The following is a 27714-nucleotide window of genomic DNA, read 5'->3' as shown; positions in this document are numbered from 1 at the left end:
CCTCAAAAGCTCCTACACAAATATGTTCAGCCGAAAGCATTTAAATTATACGCTGCATGAAGGAGAACCAGACACTCTGGCTAAACAAAATCTGCTAAATCCCAGAGTCCACGTGTCTGCCGACAAGGTTAGGAACCAGCAGGAAGTGCCCAAATGTCAGCTTGTTATTTTGTACATTTTCTTATTTTCCATGCCTATGGTTGGAATGAACATGCAAACATCCAGTGTGGTGGTGAGGAAAATGTGACTAGGGGAGTATTTGCGAAACAGATCTTCTGGTATTTGAGGGTGTCGAGGATTTTTGTGCTGACAAGTGTGTGTGTGTGTGGGTGTGTGTGAGTGTGAAAGAAAGAAAGAAGGGGGTGTTTTCAGTGACACCATTCTCCACACATACTTGGCGTTGGAACAGTGTAGGAAATTCTTTGAATGTTTTCTCAATGAACCGCTGCCACTCCAAGAAACACACACATTCGCTTTCACACACATATTTGAAAAGATAAGCAAAGCAGCCACCCACAGAGACTTTTTGTCACACGGTGATAAACTATTAAAACTGAATACAAATCAGAACGAGTTGTGTGTTGGATTTTTTTTTTAGGAGCTACATGACGGATTCTGATGGAAGCAGCAAAAAAATGGACAAAATGGTTTAGTGCAGCTGCAAGCAAAGAATATGTTTTGTAAAAGGAAATTTAACAGAAAAATGCAATACAGAAACAAGGTTTTGACAAAATTTTATCCAAAAAAGGTTTTTCTTTTTTCTCATATTTGTTTTGTTTTTTTAAATTAGTTTTGTCATTTTCATTTTTTTCCAATTTCACCTGATCAAAAATGTTTTAATATATTTTTTACAGATTTAAAATGTTCACATTTTTTATCTACCCAATTTTCTTTTTAATGATTTAATTGTTTTCATACTTATTAAGTTTTACAAATTATGCTAAACACAAACTGTTTCTGTTCTTTATAGTTATTGTATAACTACTGCTCTGACAGCGTTTTTATTTCAGCTAATGGCATGTTTGAGTCTGCATATTCAAGATATTGAATAATCGATTAAAAAATTTGTTGACACTTATTTTAACAATCAATCATGATTAATCCAATTTTTTTCAGTCCTAAAATGGATCATAACATAGTTTGTAGATAATACTGAACTAATGAATTCGTGTATGGAGTCCGTTTAGGCATTTTTTAATGATAAATTATCTCTGAATATCTTTAACTAAAGAGAAAAATAAAAACACATTGCATGACTTATAGACAAGTTTAAATGGAAGCATGACATGAAATACAGTAAATGATTGATTAGGATTAGATTTAAATGCATCATTACTTTTGTTACGATTAGGCTTTCTTTATGATATGATTGAAATAAATAAAATACCACAACTCCTAATTCAACAAAAGAAGAATAATTATATGAACATGCTGGTTTAATAAACAAAGGTTTGTTTTGATAATTGGAGCTAATGACTGACAAATATGCACCTTTCCCCTAAGACTGCTTCAGCTTTCCTGTAACGTCTTGCCGTAATATCAGAGGTTTCAACCTCAGTCGAATACAAGAATGTGATGATTTCATTTTATGACGGCTGCCACGTGAAGGCTTGGGTAACGGCCCCTCTCGGCGTTCCGACTGTTACAGGAACGGTTGGTTTCAAAGTCGCGTTCTCAGTCACACTCGAGCACTTTGTTTACAATATCCCGCTGAAATGTAAAATTCCACAGAGTTTGTCTGGGAAATTGTGTCAACACGCACTCACTTGCAATATTACTCACACTGACACAGATCTGGCTATTCAGGGGTTTTGGGAAACACTGGATTTTCTTGCTGGAGGTTGGCTGGATAAGCCTGTGGCTCAATAAGAGGGGTGGGGGGTTAAGCTATCATAAAGATAAGAAATGGGGATAAAACTACAACACTTAAAGCCAAAACTTGGGTTTCAAAATTGCTGATTTTATTTCTACTGTTATGATTTTGTTAGTTAAATCTTGATAGTGAAAATAAAAAATCCAATTTTAAAGTTTTAAAGGGTGAATCTTATATGTAGGACAAAGATCAGTTTAGTCATCCAACGATCCAATTCGATATGTTACTCATATGATTCGACTGAATAAAAGTTAAGAATAAATATCAGGTTTGTCTCAAGCTTAAGATGATATGACATTATGCTAATGCTAAAATCCAACTTGCTGTCAGGCTGAGCCTCTTATCGGATGCAGTTCTTCCTTTTTGCACCATCTGGTTGTCAGGATAGCAGTTGACAAGCCATCTTGATTTATAAAGAACTTGTTTTTATCTCTTTTCCTTTGGCCTTTAAAGGTAAAACCAGTGTGGCAAAACTCAAAAGGTCTTAATAATAGTTGAAAAAACCTAGTAAGTTGAGTAAATGCATTTTGGTGTTTATTGAAGCTGTTGAAAGCAGTTAATGGGAAATGATCAAATAATCCAGGGACACTGTGGACGTCACAGATGTAGCATGCATAAAAAAAACTGTCAGTTATCTCAGGGCAGCATGTAGATGTGGATAAACAGAGGAGTCTGGGCTATTTTACAGCCTGACAGATAACTCCCAGTGATGACAGCTATACTGCTCCAGCAGGAGCTTTTATAAGACAGTTTGCATTTGGGATCATTTCTTTGCTAAACCTAGTTAAAATCATGTTAAATTTAAAGTCTTGTCTAAGAGTTGTTTACTGTAAGAAGAAGAGTAATTTAAAGAGTGATCCCTTAAAGAATAAGAACTGGATGTAATTCCACCTTCACTACACACTGGAAAAAATCAAAATCTAGATAAGTAATTTTTTCTTAAAATAAGTGCATTTGTTCTTGGATTGAGGAGGTAAAATAGAAATTTTGCCAATGGAACAAGACAATTTACATTTAAAATAAGAAAAGCAAAATTGCATTGTCTTATTTCAAGTGCATATTATCTAATTATCTTATTTTAAGAATAAAAATACTAATTCCATTGGCAAACCATCTCATTTACCTACTTAAAATAAGGATAAATACACTTAATTTTAGAAATGTTTACTTATTTCTAGATCGTTTTTGCAGTGCAGGATCAATACTTTTTTATTTCAGCTTTTTTTTCCATTTTTGTTCTTATCAGAAATACTAAAACAAATACAGTGGATTGCATATTGTTAAAACTATAGTTAACGCTCACAGGAAAAGTGACGTACCTTTAAACTCAATAAGGCTAAATGAGAGGAGGGTGGAGGGCCACAAAAACTGCTCTTCATTAAGAGCAGCTCAACTTTGATATATTCTATTCCAGTAAAAGTAAAAAGTGTCCTTTTACAAAATGATCCAGTTAAGAGTAAATAACTAATAGGCTAATCAACCTGACTGATCATGGCATCTGATTTCCTTATAAAATTATGTAATCAGACCAAAGCATAAATTATTCTGCAAACTCTAGTGCTTTAGTGATAAAAATAAAAGTATACAAGCTTAAAATGAATTGAAATAAAAAACTCACAGTAGGAAAAAAAATGATCAAATTAAAAACTTTAAGACATAAAACCTAGTAAACTAACACAATATGTAACATAGTGCTTGTTAAAGTGGTAAAACTACTTCCATTCATACTTTTTACTGTGTATTACCTCGATGTCCATATGCCGTAATAATATTATAAGAATTAAAATAAATACAACTAAGCTTGTTCACAAAAAAAAAATAATAATAATTTTAGCTAAACTTTAACTTGATGTCTATTTGGTGATTTTTCTTAATTTAGAAAAGTTACTTATGGTAGGTCAAGAGGTTAAAGGAAAAAAACAAAAACAAAAGTGTACATTTTGGTCAAACAGTTACTGTAATTAGTTGCTACCCATTTCTGGGCTAAATTTAAAATAGCCTTTTTATTTGACCATTTACAGCTAAAACATCTTTGATGAACAGACAGAAACAGAGGCATCTAGAAGCCTGTATCTTATACTTCAGGTTGAAAATTCCTGCGCCTTTTGGCGGATATCATGTCAAGGGCGTCCATGTTAAATGGCCCAAACCTAGCAAACAATCGTTTAGGGTTAAAACAATTAATCAGATTAATCACGATTAATTGATTATTGAAATAACCGTCAACTAATTAGTAATCGATTAATCGTTAACTGGAGTATAGTGACTCTGAAACATGAATTAAATGGACAGAGCATCTGATTTAGAGCAGTAATTATACCAAAATTGTTAAAAAAATATATAAACATTTTGCATTCAATAAAAAAAAAATCATTTTCCATTTGTCCATATGCTTGAAGTAGTCTTTAAAGACTCTTTAGCTATCCGATTATTAATAAATTAGTCAAAAAAAGAATCAACAGATTAATCGATTTGCAAAATAATCGGTTGTTGCAGCCCTACAATCATTATATTCAAAATGGGATTTGTATATATCCAGAAGCGACCCTCATTCAGCTCTACTCAGACACTAAGGGCAACTTCAAGTAAGGTGGAAAAAAGTCAATAAAACCTTGTTAAGTATGAGCGCATGCTACAAGAACGAGCAGAAGAGTGCTGCAATTCTGTGTTTTGGCCACAGGTGGCAGTATCATTAGAATAATCGTAATGCCTCTTAAAGCTTGATTTTAAAAATAAGCATATCTTCTTAAATCATGATCAATTCTTTTAAATAAAACCAAACAGTAACAACTAGATGCCTATGAGTTGCAGCACAGTAAAAAGTCCCAGTTAGTGAGTTATTTCTACCTTTTTAGTGGCCTCTCCTTCCATCTCAGGAGTGCTTGGGGACGGAGGCCAAAGCATGCTGGGAGCAATACAGACGGACAGGTTGAAGGCGTTCATCTGGTTGTCGTGGGCGCTGACCTGTATGTGGTGCAGCACGGCGATCACGTGACGCAGCAGAAGGAGATTCTCACTAGGAAGGAGGTGGAGCAACCTGCAACACGATGATCAGGATATGTGAAGGCAGGTAGAAAGTGTACAATCTGCCACAAAATGCTGATCAATGCTTGGTAAAACACGACTTTTTACAAGATCTAACAAGAAGTTGTTTAGAGCCCTAAATCTATAAAATGCACATAGATTCTTGTTAGATTTAATTGCTGCTTTAATGTTGCATGTTATTTATTCCCCCCACAGCTAAAGGAATCCAGGTCGCTCCTTCTGGAATAAAAGCGCTGCATTTAATCTGTATAGCAAACATTCTAAAATCTGAGCATTCAGGAAGGATTTGGATGCTAAATATGAACCCTTCCAGGATTTCCAGCTTTTACCTCCGAACAGCTGGCAGCCTCTCCTCTCCTCCATCCCCCTCCATCACATCCATCCACTGCTCGTACAGATCCACACACAGTATGCTGCCCGGGATGTTGCGGAGGAAGTCCTACAGGCACAAAGTGGAATAAAAAGATTTAACATTTATGGAAAGGACTAAATATTACTTTTTATTAACAACCCTTAAACTTTGTTATATTTTTCTTCAATGTATGCCTAACAAATCATTTTCACATTCAACCAGAAACGGCTTCACACTTTGCACTGCCTTGTTCTTTCTTCACACATTGTTGGTGTATGACCACAAACACTGATGTGTTTTATTGCAATGAACATAAAAAGTGGAGAAGAGGGAGAAAAGGGATGAATGAAAATACAGGGTACTATTAGACGCTGCTAATGTCTTAACACACAGATGCAGGTAAGTATGTTGGTCTCTAAACAAGGGCTGCAACTAACGATTATTTTGCAAATTGATTAATCTGTCAATTATGTTTTGAATAATTGATTAATAATCAGAGAGCCAAAGATGAAACTCAAACTTTTCCCTTTGAGGAGTTCTGGAGACAGCAGATTGACACACTTTTTTATTTTAATATTTAATGCAAAACATTTATATATTTTTTTAATCTTGGTATAATTACTGCTCTAAGTGGATTTGCTCTGTCAGCTAAATACAATTTCCAGAAGGGAGTAATCCCAAGGGATTAATAAAGTCAAGTCTAAGTCTAAGTCTAAGTCTAAAGGCATTTTTTAGAGTCTCTACACTCTAGTTAATAACTATTCAATGCTAAATTGCTAAATTAGTTTATAATCATCTCACTAATCAATTAATCACGATAAACCTGATTAATTGTTTCAGCCGTATTCTAAATATGCAAATCTGTTTAACCTAACCTTAAGTACAGTAGCTGTGTTTCCATCCAAATTTGATGCACAATTCGGGCCAACATTTAAAACGTTCAGAAACCACTATTGAGCATTTTTCCTTTGGATAAACTTTACATGCACAAGTGCACTTCCACAAACAACTACAGGTGCTTGGCTCCAGGTACTTAGAGATTCACTTCAATACAGAAAGCCCATAATCTTATCTTCAGCTACCACAGTATAGATGTCAGATTAAATAATACTACTTATACTCCAGCGATAGTATCACGGTGTTAATTTATTGTATTTCTTATACTATATCCGTTGGTTGTGCTGTTCTTTTTACATCTCTTTGCAGGTGATGAAGCAGACTGAAGATGTTTTATCATTATGTCCCTTTTATCTCCTCTTTCTTTCATCTTTTCTCCTTTTTTTGTTTTTCCTTTCCTGTTTTACTTACATTGCAGTGTCGATATAATCTGTAAAACTCCCTGCATAATCATAATAAAGCTATTTATATGCATAAATCAAGCGGAACACTATGGCAATAGCCCTACTGCTCCACTTGTGAAAGTAAAATCTGTTGGGCTCTTTTTGGCATCAAGACAATTATTCTTATTGCCACATTGCCAGACTGACAATGTAAAAAAAACAACAAAACAAAAAACAAAAGGAGATTTAGACGTGTTTCCATCTATTGAAGAATTAATGAGTCAATTTGAGTGTGATGTCATAATTCGCTGACGATATGCTTTGAGTTAGTAAACAGGAGGTAGAGTTGGCAAGCTACAGCAGAATGGACCACAGATCAGTGATGGGCTGATGTTTGGGATATGTTGGAATTGTACTTACAGTACTTTATCATGTTAGCTAGAATTAGCATCGGTTGATTCCATGGAGAGATGTAGCCGACCGAACAAAAATTGGTTCAAAAGACATGATTTACGTCCAAAAGACATTTACAATTGGGTAAAAAGTGAAAAGTGAAAAGGTCATAATTTTTTAGATCGCTAAAAAGACGTGGAAAACGGTCTTTTCCCCGTCAATTACTGGACTAAAGAGGGAAAAATCAGACCAACCAAACACAGCCCAAATTGGACTAAATCGAGACTTTGACGGACCGACCGGATTTCGATTAAAAACAGCGTCTAAATGACTAAATGGTGTTTGTAGGGAGAGATAGAAAGGGGCGTGAGTCTAATTCTTATGTTCAGGACGCCATTGGAAGAGGAAACTGCTGATCAGTCATGTGATTTTTCACTTTCCCTTTGTCAAACAGATCAGCATGTATCATTGCACATCTGCTCATAAAACTGTTGGCTATAGTGTGTTGGCATATTAGTGTTATTCTCCTTAAATACATGAAAGTTTGTGGACGGATAAAAAAAAGAGACTTTTTACAAGTTGTGAACATTTTGGAAGGAAAAAAAAAAGTCTTGGGTAAACACCTGAGCTTCTGCCTGGATGCCTGACACTGTAGTGCCTGTTAGGCCTGAACAAGGCTGCACCTTGTGTGTGTGACTGGCTCCCTGCCTGCAGACAGATTACCCAGTCTGGACTCCAGGGGGGCTCAGGACACACTTCAGTCACACCTGCTCTCTGTTGTCTGGTTTCAAACGGGCGAGACAGGAAAAAGCTGGGCGACGGAGTTACCTTAAGGACAGCGGCAATGACAAACACCGACTGGTGTGTGATCTCCGGCTCCTCTGTCCCGCTGTCCAGTCTGTCTCGAAGCTCCCTGCAGGCTTTAGCTCCAGCCGACCGCCTGAAGATGCCCTTTGTGTATGGCCCCTCCTGATAGAGAAACACTAACATTTCCTGGAATGCAGAAGAAAACAAAAAACTAAATATATGATTGGTTTTCTCTCAACTGTCCCAAAAAAAGCTTTCAGTTGAAGTCCTGACTCTGTTCAGCTGGTCTGAGGTCTACACTCACCATGACAGGCTTGGGCAGGCTGTGACCTGAAGGGCACACAGAGTTCAGAGGTTGTCCAAACAGCCGTCCTTGAGTGGGAGACAGCAGCGATGGGGAGAGAGGCACGCCGTCCAGCTGGGTGCTGGAACCCTTCCAGAAAGGCCAGTTGATCAGGGATCGTTTTCTCTTAAAGGTCTTCTGCTGGCCGGGTTCTGCAGAGAAGAAAATGACCATGGATGTCTGAGATGAGATCAGAATTTGCTTATTGTCATTCAATCAGTTTTAAATGATGGACTGTAGAGCGCTCTGTGAAATGCTCAAGCTTTAAATCATGGATTCCCAAAGATTTCAGCCTGTGACTCCAGAAACAATGATGCATTAGACTGGAGACTCCCTAAAAATACATAGAATTACTTCATGCTAAATTCTTTAACATATATAAAGTGAAGTAATTGCTTTCATTTTTAAATAAATGCGTTTTTTAACCCCTAGAACCCTACGGACCCACCGCTGGGTCCAGCTGCTACGTGACCTCATAATTTTAACAATCCCCCAGTATTGATGTAAAAAACACATTTGGCACAGTTTGGTGACATTTTTGGATAAATGTGCCAAAATGGCCTCTCCGCCAAAGAAATTTCTCACTAATACCATTCTAAAATAAATATGATTCATCTGATTGAGTCCAAATTTGGTATAGTTTTACACAACATTTAGATTTAAAAGTCTGTACTACTTTTTTGTGCTATAAATAATATTTTGGTAGTGTTTTGCAATGTTTATTTCAAAGAAAATTTTGGCGAGGTTCAAAAAATGCTAAATATTTTGTATTTTGTCCCTAATATTTCAGGCAGGGTCAAAGCTACAATGGTGCTGACACCAGAAAACCATTCTATGACATCTTACCTTTACAGACGTACCAAAAGGTTCTTCTTAAATCTAATAGCTGTGAGGCTATAAGTGATTTACTTTTGTGTGTTTTTGTCAGGCAGAAATTTATTTATACCCCCTGAGGGTGTAAGAGGTTAAAAAAACCCCAACAATTATTAGTTCATCTTTTTAATTTATTTTTTTCATGATTCACTTTACAGTTTAAAAGTACATTTAATATCTGAATTATGTTTTATATAAATAAGTAGATAAATAACTAATCACATACCACAGGGACCACGTCACAATGATGGTTAAAATCTTCTCCTACCCCCCACTTTGGGAACCCCTGCTTTAGATTAATGTTTTGAAATGCGTTTCTATTATAAATTTCTCCAAAACCTTTTTCATAATCAATCTGCTGTATTTCTAGGTCTTTATTATTCTCTTTTTCACTGTTTTAGGTCCTTTACAGAACATCTGGATTTATACTGAGATTAAATTACACACTATTAGGCAACTTCAGGAAGATATTTAGAAGCAATGGATTTTATGGTAACACTTTCTATTACAGCACATCAATAACCATGTAATAACATGGTAATAAGACACCATGTCACACTATATTACTTGGTAACAAGAAAAACTTAAATTTGCTAATAACCCCAAAATTAAGGTATATATGCAGGTAATTACCTGCATGTAATTAGTACAACTGTATGTTACTATGTAAAAATTTAGATTTTTTTGGTGCAGAAATTATCACTAGCCTACCATGTAACAGTTTATATTATTGGCCACCACCTACCAACAGCTTACAAGGTAAATTGTAACTTGTGGTTAGCTTAATAAAGCATTATATAACTGAACTCAAGTTACATATAAATAAGAGTTAAGTTAAAAAGATTGGCTTGCTGTCTTCTAGGTTCTGTTTTCTGTTATATGCCAAGTAATAAACAGAATTTTACTAGATAATAACTCATTAATTTATTGCTGTTGGTGAAATTACTGAGTTACCTCATTGAAGCAGAACACTTACCAAAATTCTCCACAAAGTGTTTCTCGTTACCTAGTAATATATTGTAACTTGCCATGTTATTACATAGTCATTGATGTACTGTAAAAGAAAGCGTTACCGATTTTATTAAGGGCTAACAGATTAAAGGATATTAAATAGAAATACAGTTTACTGATTTATATTTATGCAAACTTTAAAAAAAACATTTACATAAATACATAAATATCTGAAATGATTTCTTTAGTTGGTGTTACATCATGTCTTGCTAAATGGCTTTGTAATAAATCTTTTAACAAGCTATTGTATTCGTACACAATTGCTCCAGTCTGGCTTTCCTACAATGTTGAAATAAAGCCATATATTTTACTAGGCAGCTGTGATTTGGATTTAAGGGTGGGACTCAAATAAACAAGAGATTCTTTAAGTGGGCGGAGGATCCCGGGGCCAAAACAGGCTTCACACCAAATACACCGCATACCGCTCGCAGAGTTCATGATTTTACAATCTGTCATGGCGTCATGCCTAAATACACTGTGGAACCACGTTCAGCAGTAACACAGTCACCGGTAATGGATGCTCTGGTGCTTCTCAGGAGGAGCCGCTGTCGTCAAAAACAAAAACACAACCATGATGCAAAAGGTGCTAAATTATTATAATTTATTGAATCAAGGTTTAATAAAGTGAAGGATGTAGAGGCAAGGTAATAAAGCATTATTTTAAAAAACCCTAAAACACAGTAAGATAAAAGAGAAACTGAAACAGCCTGGAGAAGAAAGTTAAAGGAAAATTCTGCAGGAAATATGGAGGTGCTTCACAAACACCTTTTAGATTAGCAGGCTCGCTTTAATCTGTTAAGGTAGAACTTGGTTTCATTTCTTCTAGATAAGAAATAAAATAGAAATAAAGAGTAAAAGCAAGTAAAAAGATCTCGCAGGGAAAGATGTCGTCATCAAGGTGTGGTTTGGACACCTTTGGGCAAACAGCAAACAAAAAGAGCACAAAACAGTTCAGGTTAATTACTGAACCTGATGATCTACCTCTGCTCCCATTCCTACATCTTGTTAACAGCAAGTGTTCCCCTGACCAAAAGTACTAGCACAAGATTAAAAGAGTGAGAAACACAAAGAGGTTCACAAACATCTCATTGATTTAAATGGCTAAATGTGGTTCATCCTGCAAAATCTGTTGCTGTATATTGGAGGTATATTTTAAAGCTTAGTATTAAATTGGCTTCAAATACAAAAATTTCAAACATTACACATGCAACGCTTTTATATACATCAAGTACATTTTCTATTTAAAAATCCCAAGAAATAATGTAATATTATGTAATTTTTAAAGATGAAATCACAGGACCAGCAGGATTTGACAGATTTGGTGCAAGAATGCAAGAACTTAGCAGGCTGCTGGTACTATAACAACATGACTCATCTAGATGCATTTTAAATGTTTGTATATTTTTGCTAATCTCTTACAGTGAATAGGATTATTTTAGACCACAAATACTAGGTGAGTGAGCTGCTATTGCATATTGAAAAATAACTCTGATATAGTGCATTTTTTTGCTTTTAACATGTCTTTTGTGTTCAAACTATTCATTCTCTCTATTCTCTATTCATTCATATTCCCTCTATTCAATAAAGGTGAAAATGTAATTGTTTAAGTTTTTTCTAGAGCTGCAGAGAGAAAGATCTTAGTTTCTAGGGAAACATTTTAGTTAAATTCAGTGATCTGTATGATGATGAATATGTTACAGTATATAAAAAAGGAAGTACACTTTCAGTTTATCTGTTAACTGGCCACATCAAAATCAGAAAAAAATGCCTGAAAAAGCAAGAAATAAATCTGCTGCTGTTCTTTAACCCTATGGAGTGTCAGCTATATTCACATTGCAAGCAGCAGGAGCAGCAAAAATGTGCGTGCTGCTTCATTTTTGATGCTTGTACAAGTCTAGTTCTAACATGGCTGAAGCATCTTTGCTGTTCCAATGGTCTATATTTGCTGTGATCAGTGGGTAAACAGTATTTTTAATGTTTTTAAGTGAGAAAGTCCACCTGAAAACTTAATCCGTGCAGTCAGTTCATCCAGATTACCATCCTGCTTTTAAATATTATTTAGCTGTTGGAGCCGCTCAGTCCGCCATACACCTGTGGTGCTCTGTCACAGGAAATCCACTTATAAAGCTGTATCTGGCATTCCTTCTGTTTGTGGCTGTGCTCGGCGGCTGGAAGTAGATGTTAGCGTTTTTCACGTACGTATTTCAAATTGCAGGCAGAATAATAAAATCTAACATATTTTGACGGCAGGTTTCGACATTTTAAGTTAATTTAGGTTTTACTAAACCATTTCAGAGGAGCGATCATAGCGCTCTGCATCAGCAGCACTGTGTCTGTCTCCCTGCCAGCTCCCAGATCAGCTTCTCTGATTGGTTGATATGCATGCGTCAGATGATCAGAAGCTCATGACGCGCTGCTTCTGCTGCACATACGCGCTGCTGGACGCTTCCATGATGCACGTCAACCCTTGACTTTGCATGTAAACCAGCTTTTTCTGCTGCCTCTCCTGCTTTCGGTCTGAACGTAGCATAGCATGACATATAGCTCTCTTTTGATGGTGGACAGTAGCCGTATTGCGGGGGCGAATCTGGAGGCAACACAGATCACTTAACAGCGTAAAACAAACAAAGCAGAACTACAGTCTTCAACCCCATCCTGGATTGGTTAAAATATTTGGGTCCAACTTTTACAGTTTTAGAAATATATGAAATCGGATATCAGCTCAAACTGTGATTGGTCCATTTCTGTCTTAATGAAAAAAGTTTTGGGGTTTGTATTAAGGGTCTGGGCAAAAAAACATAACGATAAAACCCCAAAAAACTAATCTGCATCAACAGTAGAATGGCAGAAATATATCTGAGGTCATCAAAACTTAACACATAAACAAAGTAATGTTGACAGTTTCCATTATATTTCATTTGATTCCATTGAAAAGCACAGCAGGTTCCATTTAGTGGTTTTTTGTTCTACCCTGAGCTTTAGTGTCTCCAATCCTACAGCCAAGAAGCTTCTTAAATCCAAACCACAACTGGAGCAAATCATCTGGAACATTTTAAAGTGAAATTATAAAGCATGTTTGGGTGACAGAGATGGTATATTGGAAACATTTTTTGTTTAGAGACGGAGTGACGTGGCCGCCACACTTCTCTGTATCGTTGCGCAAGCAAAAGAAGTTGTGTCCAAATAATCCCCCCATAAATAAACTTGAAGATAAACCAAACCTAATGATTCATATCCGATGAGCGTTCAGCTCCAAAAGATGAAGAAGCACTTAGGGTTTTTATGGCTTAATAATCGTCTGAAAATGATGAGGATTTTTTTTTGGTCTGGAAAGTCCCATCAGGCAGATGATGCCCCTTTAGGAGGCAAAAGAATCAGGATTAAGTGAACTTTTTAAGATGCTCAAATATTTTTACAACACATCTTGTGTTGAATCTAAGGATTTTATTTGGTTTGTCTGAAAATATTCAAGAAACAAGGACCTCTTTCAGTTATCTATTGGTATCAGCCTGGAAGGAATAAAATAAAAATTTGCTTTTTTGAATAAAACCTTTATTCAAGTCCTTTCCAGTGTTTGGTTTAGTAACTGTTTTAAAATCTATTTCTGTTGATCGTTTTTAAAGTTTTTCGTCCTAAAAATCCTCTAATTTGCACAAAATTCATTAAAATATGTGGCTGAAAGGTGAAAAAAGGGAAAAAGCTCTTTAGACAGTGAGTAAAACAAGTGATTCTTTTTTTTATTATAAATCTTATTTTTAATTTATCTATAGCTAAAGGCCTAAAAGAAGGCTTCTGCTGGGTAGATACAAACATCGGTGTGGGCAGTTATCCCTCTACAGCTACAAGGCTGGTATGGAGAAATTACGTAACGGACTGTTTTGGTTGAAGCTAAAGAATCCCACTTGCGGTGGGTAAACTGGAGCCTACTCGACTGGAAAAAGATTTTTCCTCCACAACTTGTTTTCCTTTAATCCCATGTCATCCCTCCTGTTTTTTTCCAGTACACTTTTTGTATCCGCAGTTTGTCCTCGTTTCTGTCCGCCATCATAGCCGTTCCACCGCCCCCGCCTCCCGTTTTCTTCGTTGTTCTCCCATTCAAAATCCCATCTCTCTCCCGCTCTGCAAATTCCTCTCCATATCATCAGAGATCAGTTGTTTTCTTTTCCTTCACCTCTGCCGGCCTTCGCTCTTCCTCAGTAGCTGTGTCATCTCTTTTCACTTTCCATCTTCCTATTCTCACACTCGTCAACGCCTTCTGGGGTTCCTTGGTCTTTGTTTGTCCTGACGTTTCTTATTTTGCTACAGCGTCTTTTCTAAGTCAGTGAAATCTCTTTTCCAACTGTTCTTCTGTTCTTCTTGTCCACCTGTTGCTTCCTCCTCTGGCCTACCAACATGACTTTAACTCTGTGTTAGAACTGAATGATCAGACTGAAGCGGTTTATCTAAGCAGGACAGATTCTTGGAGGTACTTTCTCTTCTGCATTTCTGTACGTGCATTTCCTCAGAAAGAATTGGACCGATGGACATGAACGAGTTCCTTTACATTTAAAAGAAAATCCACTGCCCAGACCTCATGATTCCTTTGCCTAGGTAAAAGTTTATAGGTAGAGTAGATGGCCTTCCTAATGAGCTATGAAAGTTTTTGCATCAATGGCATTTTTAGGGGTTTTCCTCCTTTTCCTGCATTTAACCAAACTGCAGGAAATCTCTTCCTTTTTGCACTATATTAAGCAGGATGTAGGAGGTAGAGGTGGGCGATACCGGGAGTTTTTAATCGATATGATATCAAGTAAATACAGGGTCAGTATCGCCGATATCAATACAATACCAAAACTTTTTTAACATTTAAGCTTGATGTATCATTGAACTGTTGGCCTTTCAGTGGTTTTATTCATTATAACAATTGAATAATAATGGTATTGTTCATAGTGTTTTTTTTTCTAATCCACCTCTTTCAATCATTATGCAATTTTGTTTTTATTTTGCGCACTTGCCTGTTGCTTTAATTCTATAAATTTCCACATTGCGGGTTAAATAAAGGAACATGTTTAATGCGATAAATGTACTTGGTTCTTTCAAGCTCTTAATCACACTTTCTGAGTAGGCTATAGTAATATATGACATTTCATATCTACTTTGAAAGTTAATATGAAGGTGGTCTATCTTATCTAGCTGGATATGCTCTCTGTAGGTCTGAAACGCCAGCTGTCAGTGAAGTATGTCTGAGAATCGAGGGTCTGTTGGACCAATGAGCGAAGTTTTGTCTCCTCTCAGGTTATTGTAGCCTGAAGTTTTCTTGCTCATGGTTTTTCATGTGTTTATATAAATTGTTGTGTTTACAGAGCATTTAACCAGCTTTGTAGAAACCGTACAACTTGCATCTATTTTCATTCATGGTATTTTCTGCTCCGGCAGAGAGGGGAGGGGGGAGCAGCAATGTGCTTTGACACAGACGTTGAGACCGGTGAATCTGTTGCAGTTAGTGCGTGTGGGAGTGCATAAAAAGTATCGATCTTTTTAACCGAATATTGATAAATATCAATACCAGCTTTGGTATCGATAGTATCAATCCTAAGTTTGATCTGCCCACCTCTTGTAGGAGCTCTCTACTGAACATATAGGAGTCGTCAATAATACATGACTAAAAGGAACTCATAATGTATTTAAAGCAGAACTGACAGAGAGGTTTGTATTATCTGTGTCATGACCTTGGTGCTGATGGTTTGGGTTTTTCCTTTGCTCCTTCCTCCCCTATCTAATTGGTTCTGCGGCTGATTAACGGCGATCATTTCCACCTGGTTCCTCTGCTATTTATGTTGTGTGTTTGCCTCCAATCAGTGCAAGGTTAATCAAGTGTTTTGGTGAGACGAATTCTAGCATTCTTTAGTCTGTTCTGTTTTCCTGATTATGACCAGTTTCTGCCCTGAGGATCTCGAGTTTTTGCATTGCCCCTTTCTGCTCTGTTTGTCTGATCTGATCCTGGATTCTACCGGCTTCTGAACCTGGACCTGTCTTCTGAGTCCGGCTTTGGATTTCCCCTTTGGACTTGGTTGCTGCTCGGCGTCGGCTGGCGCCTGCTCCACGCGCTCTTTAGGAACTCTGGGGTTGACGCCCGCCGCTACTGCGGTCTAACCTCCTGTCTGGATTCGGCTGTGTTCTCCGCGAACAGACTGAACATTTTGAATCAGGTCAGTGACGTTGCTCCTAGTTGCAATCAGCTCCACATCTCAACCTTCTGATGACACCCTTGGAAACTGGCTTAATATCCAGAAATCAGCAGCTGGTTGTGAGGGTTGTCTTCTTCTACCATTTTAACAACTAGAGTCATTGGATTTTGCGGCTTCATTTTTTGAAAAATTGCTAAAAACAATGACCAGAATGAACTGACATTTTGAATGCCAGAAAAGTCATGTGGACTTACCTATAATCTGTGGAGGGTCGAGTACCACTTTGTTGGGCTTGAGAATAAACTGGCACTGGGTGTCTGGAGGAAGGCACTGGTCCAGCAACAGAACCTCAGGGCAGTCCGACGGACTCAGCTGCTCCCTCCAAAGTCCCCCTCCATGTCCGCCAGGACTGCCCCCTCCATCCCGTATGTGGCTCATTTTGATGCTAAAGGGAAACTCGTGCCCTGAATCAAAAGGTTAGAGAGCAGAGGTTAGAGGTGGAAGCTCTGGTATGTGCAGTTTAAGGAGGAGAAGCAAAGTAATGTGATTTAAAAAAAAAATAGGACAGTTCTGGAACAGAGCAACAAGAAAAATCTTAAAAACAGAAAAGGATGCAAGGAATTCTGTGTGAACGACAGAACAAAAAGATTATGGCAAAGGAATGTCAGGGAAATACCACTGTGAGTAAAAATCATCTGCACTGAAACGCTCCCAGATGTTGACTTTCTGTTTCTCACACAGAAGTGAAGCCCTCTCCGGGCTTTTCTTGGCTTTAGTCCTGACCGATTTTTTTCAACACTTGATGAACTTTGATATAAGTTTTATACAAAAAAAACAATAATAATAATTCTACGTTTTTTTAAATTGGTTTCAAGATTTTTTATAGTTCAAACATCATCCTGAATGTTACATACAGTAAATGATAAAGCAAGGTCTAAATAAGACTAACTTACCAATGAGAGGGTATGGAGGATCATCCTTACAGGAACTGACCCACAATCGGTGATCTTTTACACAACCCTAAATGGGAAATTAGGAAATAATTCACTAATGTAAAAAAAAATGATTAAAGAAATCAGCTGTTGACTGGAAACAGGTGTTTTTCAGCCCTGATACGTAGAGAGCAACAGTCAAAGGTTTAATATTAGGTAGCTGTTTGAAAATTATGCTTCACAATCATAAGAAACTTCAAAGAAACCATAAATCACCACTAATTAAAATTAAAAAAAAAATCAAAATTTTGAAGGCTTTAATAACAGTTTTTAAGAAAATCTTTTAAAATCTGGTGAAAGTAGTCTAAGTACATTTACATGTATAATTGTGCAAAATGAAAGATAAGAAATAAACCAAAAAAACATGTAAGTGTTAAAGCCTAATTAGTTTTTTTTTTTTTTTTTATATAGCTTCCATTAAATCTGTTATTCAGCTACTTACTGCTATGCCGAACTGCTGCAGAGCCATTCGGATGACGTCGTCGGTGCTGTCCCTGTTATTGACAGCGAGCGTCTTGGCCTAGCGAAATATCATGGAAATATGTACTTGAGTGTTGTTTAAAATAAATGTAGGAATGCAGTGGGAACATCTTTGTGATATAAAGATGAAAAAAGGGAAGAGTTTTATAAAGAGTCATACATATGCACAATTTCCAATGTCTTTGGCAAATATCTTCAGAGGAATAGTTTTGGGGTCGTCTTTTTCTTTTCCCTCGTTTATCTGACTGGAAATAGAGAATAAAAGGAAGTTATTAATTATTTGTATTTAAAATGACTATAATGACAAAATAAATTGTGATCGGCATTAGTTATAGTCATTAACTTACCCATTGATGAGTGCCAACCAGTTGTCTTTGATTTCTTCAGAGCTGAGGATAAGTAAAAAAATTGAAATGAAAAATAATTAAACCTTTAGCTCCGTCTCCAACTTCACAACCACAGCCGATGCCTTGAGCTACGACATGATTTCTGGTAACAGAAAATGTGATATGAGTGTGTGTGGCACCGAAGCAGGTGCATAAACAGAGCATGGCATGTGAGACTGTATTTGTTGTGATGCATGTCGGGGCCTGCTGTGTGCACATGTGGTTGACTTCTTTGGCTCAATGAGGTTCAGTTGAGTTCCTTAAAAAAAAAAAAAAAAAAAAACGGGAACAACCACAACGCTTGAGGGTTTAAGGGATTTTATAGCTACACGTTTGATTTGTAGCTCCCCTTCATGTATCTAAGAACACTGTGTACTCGGCGGGTTGACTCACAGGAGCATTTCTGTTTACCATAAGGTTTATTATTTGAATGAAGATATATTAAATTGGATCGCTTTTATTTGATCAGGATAACATACTGATTTCTGAGACCATTTTTTATTGGAAAGTGGGAATAATTTTGTTTATAGCATGAAAGTCTGAATATATACCTGAAAGTGCCCACAAAGTTACAGGTGGGCCATCCCATAACGAAGCTCCTTTCTGGGTTTGTGCTTCCTTCACACACCTCATCCATGCAGTTGGCCGTCCACATCTCACACACTCGGACCTGGCTCTTCACTTTGAAATGAGTAGGAGATCTGAAAAAGTAAGAAACAACTGTTAACTGAATTAAATTCAACACCTTAAAGGTATATAGTCGCGTTATTTGACTTTTTTATTTTTTATTTACACGCCGGTAAGTCACTCCAGTTACATACAAAGTTGTTACAACAAATTACTACTGCCTGCTGGCATCGTATTTGTTATTTTTTTGTTTTATTTTTTTGCTCAGTTTGTAAGTAAATATAGTCTTTCCAAATAAATGTACCATAACATCAACATGTGCTGGGATTATGTCACTGGACATGCGTATTATTGGTCAACAAGCCGGAAAAATGGAGGCAAGCAAGTCTGGAACTTCCGTTCTAATTGCAAATAAAAGAACAGCCTCAGATCAAGTGTAAACAGGGATCCACTGCAAAAACAATCTAAAAATGACTAAAAAAGTCTTAAATTAAGTACATTAACTCTTAATTTGAGCAGCAAAATAAAATTATTTGCCAATGGAATTTGGATTTTTACTCTTAAAATAGGATAATTAGATAATATGCACTTGAAATAAGACAATGTAATCGTTTTTTTTATTATTTTAAATGTAAATTGTCTTGTTCCATTGGCAAAGTTTTACACTTACCTCATTAATTCAAGAAAAAAATGCACTAATTTAAAAAAAAATTACTCATTGAGATTTCAATTTTTTGCAGTGATGAAGATGTTTGAGTCAAGGAGGAATAAAACTTGAGCTGCACTGGAAAAAGAGTGACTGTTAGAGATATCTAAAGCGCAGGAGGCATTCTGATGTCGCTGTGAAGTTGATAGACACGTGAGGACCTAGTTAATGGTGTTAGCAATCATTTAAGCTCTACCCTCTTAGCTGTAAGTTTTCTGTGTGGCATTAAAGCAGTAGCTCTATCAATGGCCACCATCTGGTTTTCTGGTAGTTCGGCAGTTCTGCCAAAAGATGGCACCACGTCAGTTTATGTCCCGTCATCACACCCGGTGCTGGAGTTCTATTTAGGCTCACTTTTGCTGACCCACTGTCGCTGCATGCCTGCTCTCTGTTGCACATTGCTGCAGAGTCAACGACTAAATGCAAGTAAATATCTACTGCCTCTACAAGCTCATCTAGAGGAGATCCTGCAAAGTCAATAAGTCGATGCAATCAGCTGGTTTTTCTAAGAAACAAAACTTTGAGCAAATCTGACTGAATGAACTGATTGAATTGTCTCTATAAAGAACCTTTAAATGGCACATGTTGTGAACTGGCACTATGTAAATAAAATTAATTGAACTAAATCTAAAAAATAAATTGTTTAAATGTGTGGGAAGGAGCCAAAAATCCCGGCCTGAATCTAATCGAGAATCTGTGGAAAATCTTGAGAGTTGAAGTTCACAGATGCTGTATAATCTCACTAAGCTTAGCTGCATCACCAAAGGCAATGCAATTCTAAATGTATGCCTGTAAATTTTGCCTTAGTCTATAGCAGAGAATCCTAACAAAGGCCGCTGAATAAGGTTAGAAGCTCACAGTATATTTCCACTGGCTTATAACACAGAGAAGATTCTATAGAGAAGCAGATAAAAAAAGATTCAGCTATTTTCAGATGTAAAAACACAGTCACACTCTGTAAACTGTGCATCCATTTACCATGTCTCTAATTATAGAGGTAGATGATCCAGTTCAACATATCCGAAGGATATAAGAGAATGAAAAACACACACATATATCACTGAATGTCTTTTCCCTTTCGCAATTGCTCTCCTCCAAGTGCGCATTCCTCTAATTCACCCCGAGTTAAACCACATTAAAAATAAAAGCCAATTATAGTGCATAGTCTCTGTGCAGGAAGGGTCAGCTCCACCCACTGGCACATGACTCCTGGGACACACCACAGAGATCCTGCTGTGTCTGTGTGTACAGTGAATGCAGATCTATGCAGTCTATTTGTGAATGTGTGTGAATGTAGACCTCAAAAATGTCTAAGTGCGCCTTGAGTTTCTATTTTTGCATGTTCTGGTGTGATTTAGCTTGTGGGTGGGGAGTCCCTTACTGCAGAGACAGGAAGGGCGGGGCTTTGATGTCAGCCAAGCTTCATATGGATTTTATTGGCTGTGAAATTATTGTAAGGTAGAATATATATGAGAAATGAAGGTAAAAGAAGCAGGAAATTAAGGAAGGTGAGAAATGAGGCGGGATCCTTAGAAAGTATCAGAATGAATTTTAGTAGACAAAGTTTTTATGATTGTTCTGCCAAGATATTTTCATTCAGATTTTTCTTTTTTCTCCTGAATATTTTTGTCTCCATATTCTGTAACCAAGACACAAAAACCACCACATAAAGAGACGCTGCTCGCTGCACTTTCAGGACACTTGAAATGGGGAACTTACTTGGCCTTAGCAACGAGGAGCGTGTCGTTGAAGAGGAAGAGGTGTCTCTCCTGGGTTTGCAAACCCGTCTTTAGCTGCGTTTGGGCGTGACCCAGAAACTGGCGGCTGGGACATTCAGCTAGGAAAGCCTGGACTAAGGAGCAGGACTCCGGGCTGACTGGTATCATGCAGCTTTCCCTGGAGGGATGAAAAAAAGACACACCGTGAAATCTAGATTCAGTAAGATTTGGTAAACTAATATAACCCCTGCAACCCTGCAAGTGCAAACATTTACGGTTTTAATTTTGATTCAATGCATCGACTCATAGATTTTTAGCAGGTTTTAGGACTGATCTTTGAGTGTGCCACTCTAACAAATGAACTTTGGTCTAAACCAGGGGTCACAAACCAGTTCCAGAAAGGGCCATGTGGCTGCAGGTTTTCTTTCCAACCAAGCAATAGCACACCAGACTTCATTCATCTCATCAAGTCATCATGTTCAGATTGCACTCAGTTGATGAGGTGATTGGAGTCTGGCGTGCTATTGCTTGGTTGGAAAGAAAACCTGCAGCCACATGGCCCTTTCTGGAACCGGTTTGTGATCCCTGGTCTAAACCATTCTGTTCTGGCTCTTAACGGTAAATAGTCATCTAAAAACCAAGTGCAAATGTAGGAAAGTAAGTGTATTTACCCTTTATATAAGGAGGTAAATCAATCAGTATTTTTGCCCTTAAAATAAGATAATTACATGTTATGCACTTCAAATGAGATAATCAAGTCATTTTTCCTTATCATAAACATAAATAATCAGATTCTATTGTCAAAGTGTATTACTTATCTGCATAGATAAAGGGAAATACATTTTTGCAATTTTTGCAGTGTGGCCGGTATGTAGCAGGTCTTCTTCCAGTGAAAACATTCATCCATACTGATGAAAACAATCCCCATAGCATGATCCTGCCACCAACATGTTTCACCATGTGGATGGTGTCTTTATACGGATGTGGAACGACAGTTCTGCACCACGCATAACATTCTGAATGTGAGCCAAAGACAATAATGCTCCATTTGATGTTCAAAACCTGGCAAACTGGTTTCTAACTTCTGGCTATAATACATTTTTTGTGAGGTACTTTTATTGAAGGTAAATAAAATGTTTCAGAACAAATTACCAGAGAAGAATTTGGAATAATAATAATAATTACTTCAATCCACATCATGCCAATAATTGTAAGGTTTGAAGGAAATTTAAGATACAAAAGAGCTGCTTCATAAAAAAAAAAGATGGTTAGTAACTCAGCTTAGAACAACAAGTATTACTTTCTTTTGTAACCAGAGAAACTATTCAAATGTAAATATCAAATGGGTCTGTTAAATTGTGAACCATTTGAAAGAGCAGCCCACATTACCTGCTGGGCTTTACGTTGCCCAAAAAAAATTAAAAACCTCATTATCTCTGCTGCTTTCACTGACGTACGTCAACACTGGAGGTTTTCTCCACTATTATTGACTTCTGGCAGCTAGACTACAAAAACACGATTGCCATGTAGTGGTGAACCACACCTGGAAGAGATCGAAAGGGGATTAAATGTCCCGATATCTTCTCAAAAATTAACGGAATGGAAAGTTCACCACAATATTTCCTGGTTTCTTACTGCAAAATAAATGCTGGGCTCATACCAAACCACAAATCATAAGTTACGCTGCATAAGCCTGTTAGATTGTGGGTAGCACACATTTTGAATGTCTAACATCGGCATGAAAAAAAGATGGAAATATTGAGGTTCCTCAGTTTTTATGAAGCATCCAATACCAAAAAACCCTAGATTACCATTCAGCAGAATCACCTTTAATCTCTGCATACACCCCATTGTTAATGGATAAAAAATGAGGAGGAACTTTGTTTTCAGAGCAAAAGGAAATAATTAGAGTTCGCCATCCTTTCCTGTTTAGCCATCACTATCTGATAAAACACTTAAGTGTCTTTTTGCTGCCACATTTACTATCTCTGTCCGTTTTGTACACAAATGGGCACACGTTTCCCTGCCCTAAGGTCCGCACCCTCCGATTAACAAGGTCTCCGCTTCTCATTATTTTAAATGGCAGCATGCATTATTATTATCATTCTGCACTAAAAAACACAGAGCAGTGGATCAAGTTTTGCTGAAGCATGAGAAACGTGGATCCCCTCATCGAACCAAATCAGTTACATCAGTTACATCAGACGAGTGTTTAGTTATATAATCAATTAATGAAAAACAGGGTACACAATTAGACCTTCTCCTCTTCCTTTGTGTATATTCCAAAAATAAATCTCAAAGGGAGCAGAGAGAATTCTCCTAAATTGAATTAGGATGGTTAGTTAAGCACGGATGATCAGGAAAAACAGCACAGAATGAGCAGCAAATCAGAAGTCAGAGAATGAGCTGTCCGTATGACGACACTCCTGGAGTACACACTCAATACCAACTTAATCATGTCAGGAAGTTAGGATTCAAAAATTAAGAAACACAGCGGTTATAAAGTGGTCTTGTTCTTTTTTAATGTGCTGCAAAAATTACAAGTTTAAACTGGTACTCGTTTAAAAAAACACATTGAATATTTTTATCTTGCGCTTGGCTTGTTTTGGCGAAAAAACAAATCGTTATTAAAGAAATATTCACTGCAGGGTCTAGATGAAATTATCCTGCTTTTCTAACATTAATCTAACTTTTAAAGACTCTAAATAACTTTTAGTCTTACTAATATTTAAAGATGGAGGGAGAGTTTTCAGCTTAAACCAGTTGGATACTGTTGATCCAACATACTATAATACACACTATTTATATCTATTCACTACTAGGTTGCAAAAAAAGAACAACACACTTCTGCAAGGAGCTTTTTACTGAGTGAAGACGTCTCCTTGGTGGTAACCTCCAGCATAAGGAGACTGTTTTCTATTACATTTAGAGAAATGTGCCGCTCATTCCGGCTTTGTGTGAGGGAACAGGATAACGGGTAGGCTGGACAAACTACAGCAACGTCTCTGTTTTCTTCACCTTTTATTCGTTGGAGCTTTCTTAAATACTGTCCATCACTGGACAACTTTGATTATAAAGTCGTAGGGAAACGGCTTCTCCAACTGTTGCATTTCCAAATTCTCCTGAGTGGTGCACGACTTTACACGAGTGAATAAAGTGAATGTGATTGGTCGTTTATCAAGAGGGCGAGATTGTTGTTGCGGAAGGTTCGCAAGAAAGTTTGATTTCTCAGAAGCTTCTTGCTAACCAGTTAGCAACTTAGTGCTACCAAGAAGCACTAAAATGGGGACTTAGAAACAACACTGTCAAGGAACGCTATGGACAGAGGAAACATGCAAGAGGAGGAGAGTTTTGTGTCGGAGGTCGTGGATGAGTCTCCTCCATCATACATTTTTAATTTAGAGGAGGAAAGCGGGGACGAAGATGTTGTGGAAGAGGACGCCAGGGCGGCAGAAGCTTGGTTTGGTGTAGAAGGCTTACAGCCATACATGTTTGAGCCCTTGCCTCGCAACGCCGCCAGTTCTGTTAGCTGTACGCCTGCTGAAGACACAGACGTCCATCCCTGTGAACACTGGGACTGAACTCAATGGGAAAGGAAATAATTCTTATTTCAACCATTGCGTATATTAGCTGCGACATTTGAATTAACGTGCTATCACTGAAAAAATTTGATTGATATATGATGGCCGAATTTGGGTGAACAAGCTGACGTATAACTAACTGGCCTGCATAAGTTAACAAAAAAAAAAAAAACACAGAATAAAAAATATTTTTTTTCAATATAAATGTTCAAAATTTTGGGACAATATCATCTGATAAAGAGCACATTTATATACATGTTTAAGCCAGAATGATTTGACATTTAAATATGATTTCCCTATGACTTTAAAATATGGAGAAATCAGAGATAAGTAAGGATTTACAATCTCAAGCAAGTTGATAGTTTTCTCAACCCCTTTATTAGGAAACACAGATGGCAAAACTTTAGTCAGTGTATCTCTACAGTACTTCTAAGAGATCTTTGTGTCAGAAAGGCTTCCTGAAATCCTGTCCAACTACAACCGGAAAACTGGGAAATGTAGGTTTCTGCATTAAGTGGGACTGATATAACAGATGCGTCTCAGTTCCTGTCATCTGTCTCCGAAAACCTTTGGCTAGCACACACACAAACACACACGGGCTAACCCTTTTTGTAAGGCCCTTTCACTTCCTCGCTGCTCCCACTAATAAAGAGAACATCTTCCGTATTCACCACACATCCCTCCCTCCTAAATGGCAGATTGACAGCCAGGCCGCAGTCCTTGGAATCTGATGGATGAAGAGCTAATGTCTCTATTGTGCATCATGTGATGTTGATAAATTTCATTCCCGCCCCGCCTGAAAGTACACGCTCATTTCTGTTAAGGCCTGGCTCCATGAGGAGAAATGTTGACATTATAAACACAATAAGATTGCGAAAGCGTACAAAGATCCTCACAGCACTGCATACTAATCCAAAGGGATGAATATTCAAGAAGCAAAAGTGTGCATATAAAGGTTGATGGATTTTATCAGCATAGTTGAACTCTGACAAGTTGTAAAAGAATAAAAGAAGTAACCCTAGTTTCTGAAAGAGGCTGTGTTTTTTCTTTAAAGAATGATCTGTTGAATGAATCCTGATCTGAGATGCATCTTATTCAACTAAATTGGCTCGAACCTTAGAAACTGGGTTGAGGTTAGTAAGATAAGAGAGATCCAACAGGTTTAAAAAGTGCACATTATGAATACAAAAACTATAATTAGCCTTTTTTCAATCTTTAAAGAATCGATATTTTGAATGTTGTAGTAATGATCCTTCCTGTACTTTTCGGTTATTATGTCTGAGTAACAATAATGGATTTAACTCACTTTTTACATTCACCATCTAGTTTTTATTTATCGAACACACATATGTAGACAAGAAAAACAATAACCCACTGCATAGAGGAAGGTGCTCCAATGGGAAAAAACTTAAAAGTTGTCCATTGCAACATGAGGTAATTAAAAAATAGGTCAGTAGAAAAAAATGTATGAACATGGTTATCCAGACAACAACAACAGAAAGCTAGATTTGATTAGGGTTAGGGCTGGACAATTAATCTCATTCTCAATGTTATCACAATTTCCAAATGAAACTCACTGTTTTTCACTCCATTCCTTTACGTGGCGTTAATACTCTTTGTGTTGGAAGTAGTGCCATTTTTTGGGCTTGATACCGATACCCGATACCTGGTTCTGCAGTATCGGCCGATACCAATACCATACTGATACCATCTGTTTGAAATTTATATGTGTGTATATAAAGAACTGCATAATACTTGGATGTAAAATAATTGCCATCATAGCTTTGTTAAGCTGCTGCCTACCTTTTTAAATAGGAGAAAGACTAATATAAAGTAAATCCAGTAGAACTTTTTATTGCCTACCTGGAATGGTTGACAATAGTTAAATAAACTTTTGGCTCTCAAAATGGTATCGGTACCCTATATGTTGGTACTCGCTGATACCGATACCACCATTTTAGTGCTGGATCGGGGCCCTGCCCGATATTGGTATCGGTGCAACACTAGTTGGAAGATAGAGTTACAGCTAGAACAGAGAGCCATGCATGTAAACTACCTTTGCAGCCTTCCTGAAATAGCTTGGTACAAAAACAACTTCCACTACCACTGCCAATGTAGTACATATATACATCTATATGTATTGGAGACTTTACTGTCTAAAATGTACAGTAGATTTTTGCGAAATGCGTGTAATACCATGCAATAGCCCATTTCTCCTCATGCACGCTCTGTTTAAAAGTTGCAGTTTGCATCGTTCATACAAGCTTGCTTTCCAAAAGACGGTTTGCAATTTTTCCACTATGTCAGACTCACTACCGGTAAGTGAAATTGGGGTCGAGAACATACGTCGGCCTTACGTAAAGATATCACCAGAATGATTGAAATTTAGTAGGACCACTTATTTTGATGATACCTCCTCCAATATACCTTTAAATAAGTATTTAGGCAATTTCTAATTACTTTCTGTCTTGCCAATGCTATTATTTTGCTCTTTACTATAACTAGGACAAGATCGTTATCAAATATGTAAATTAGGTAAAACATATATGGCATCATTTAGGACAGCCAGTAGTGCTTTTCCTTCCTAAAGAGCTGGCAACAGCAACTGCCACATGCAACACTGTGTGCTTGCTTTGGTGTCTTTCTTTGAATCTTCCTGTAGAGGTCTTTGCCAGATTACAACACTGTTTCATTTTTAAGTATCTCTTTTTTATTTTATAAAACTTATAAGGTCTCTCAGTCAAGGATCTCTATTTTCTCAAAAACACACTGATGTGAAGAGTTAGGGTTGCTAATGATGCTAATTGCTAATTCGAGATGTTTGAGACAGTTTAAAGTTAGCAAGACCAGCCAGACTGCGTTATACTGGAAATAAATCAGTCTAATAAGGCTTAATACTAAAACAGACTAGACAAATTACAGCGCAAGAGGCTGGTCCATGATGCAACAGCACTTTCTCTGTAACCATAACAGCCAAGATGGCTGCTGCAACTGAGCTATGTTTAATAAGGTCCTTTATTAGGCGTCAAAAGTGTTGTTATATTGTTCAAATTTTAACAACTGGCCGCTGTAAGAGCTTG

At 37.2% G+C, this 27714-nt stretch overlaps 1 protein-coding gene across 1 annotated transcript in view; it reads right to left on the bottom strand.

Moving 5' to 3' along the window:
• The window catches only part of LOC107087367 (rho GTPase-activating protein 20-like), a 49528-nt gene that overhangs the window by 10562 nt on the left and 11252 nt on the right, over positions 1-27714 (bottom strand). The window contains exons 3-13 of the mRNA XM_015378909.1: positions 21055-21231; positions 18554-18703; positions 17964-18005; positions 17777-17861; positions 17579-17656; positions 17098-17164; positions 16399-16608; positions 8055-8245; positions 7772-7936; positions 5248-5357; positions 4721-4910 (exon numbers count right to left, since the gene is read on the bottom strand). Of these exons, the coding sequence (XP_015234395.1) occupies positions 4721-4910; positions 5248-5357; positions 7772-7936; positions 8055-8245; positions 16399-16608; positions 17098-17164; positions 17579-17656; positions 17777-17861; positions 17964-18005; positions 18554-18703; positions 21055-21231 (1465 nt within the window). The remainder of the gene's footprint in view (positions 1-4720; positions 4911-5247; positions 5358-7771; positions 7937-8054; positions 8246-16398; positions 16609-17097; positions 17165-17578; positions 17657-17776; positions 17862-17963; positions 18006-18553; positions 18704-21054; positions 21232-27714) is intronic.

The sequence above is a fragment of the Cyprinodon variegatus genome, unplaced genomic scaffold (assembly GCF_000732505.1).
Source record: "Cyprinodon variegatus isolate N-32 unplaced genomic scaffold, C_variegatus-1.0 Scaffold181, whole genome shotgun sequence".
Taxonomy (NCBI): domain Eukaryota; kingdom Metazoa; phylum Chordata; class Actinopteri; order Cyprinodontiformes; family Cyprinodontidae; genus Cyprinodon; species Cyprinodon variegatus.
The sequence above is the reverse complement of the archived record's forward strand: the minus strand, read 5'-3'. Positions and strand labels throughout refer to the sequence as shown.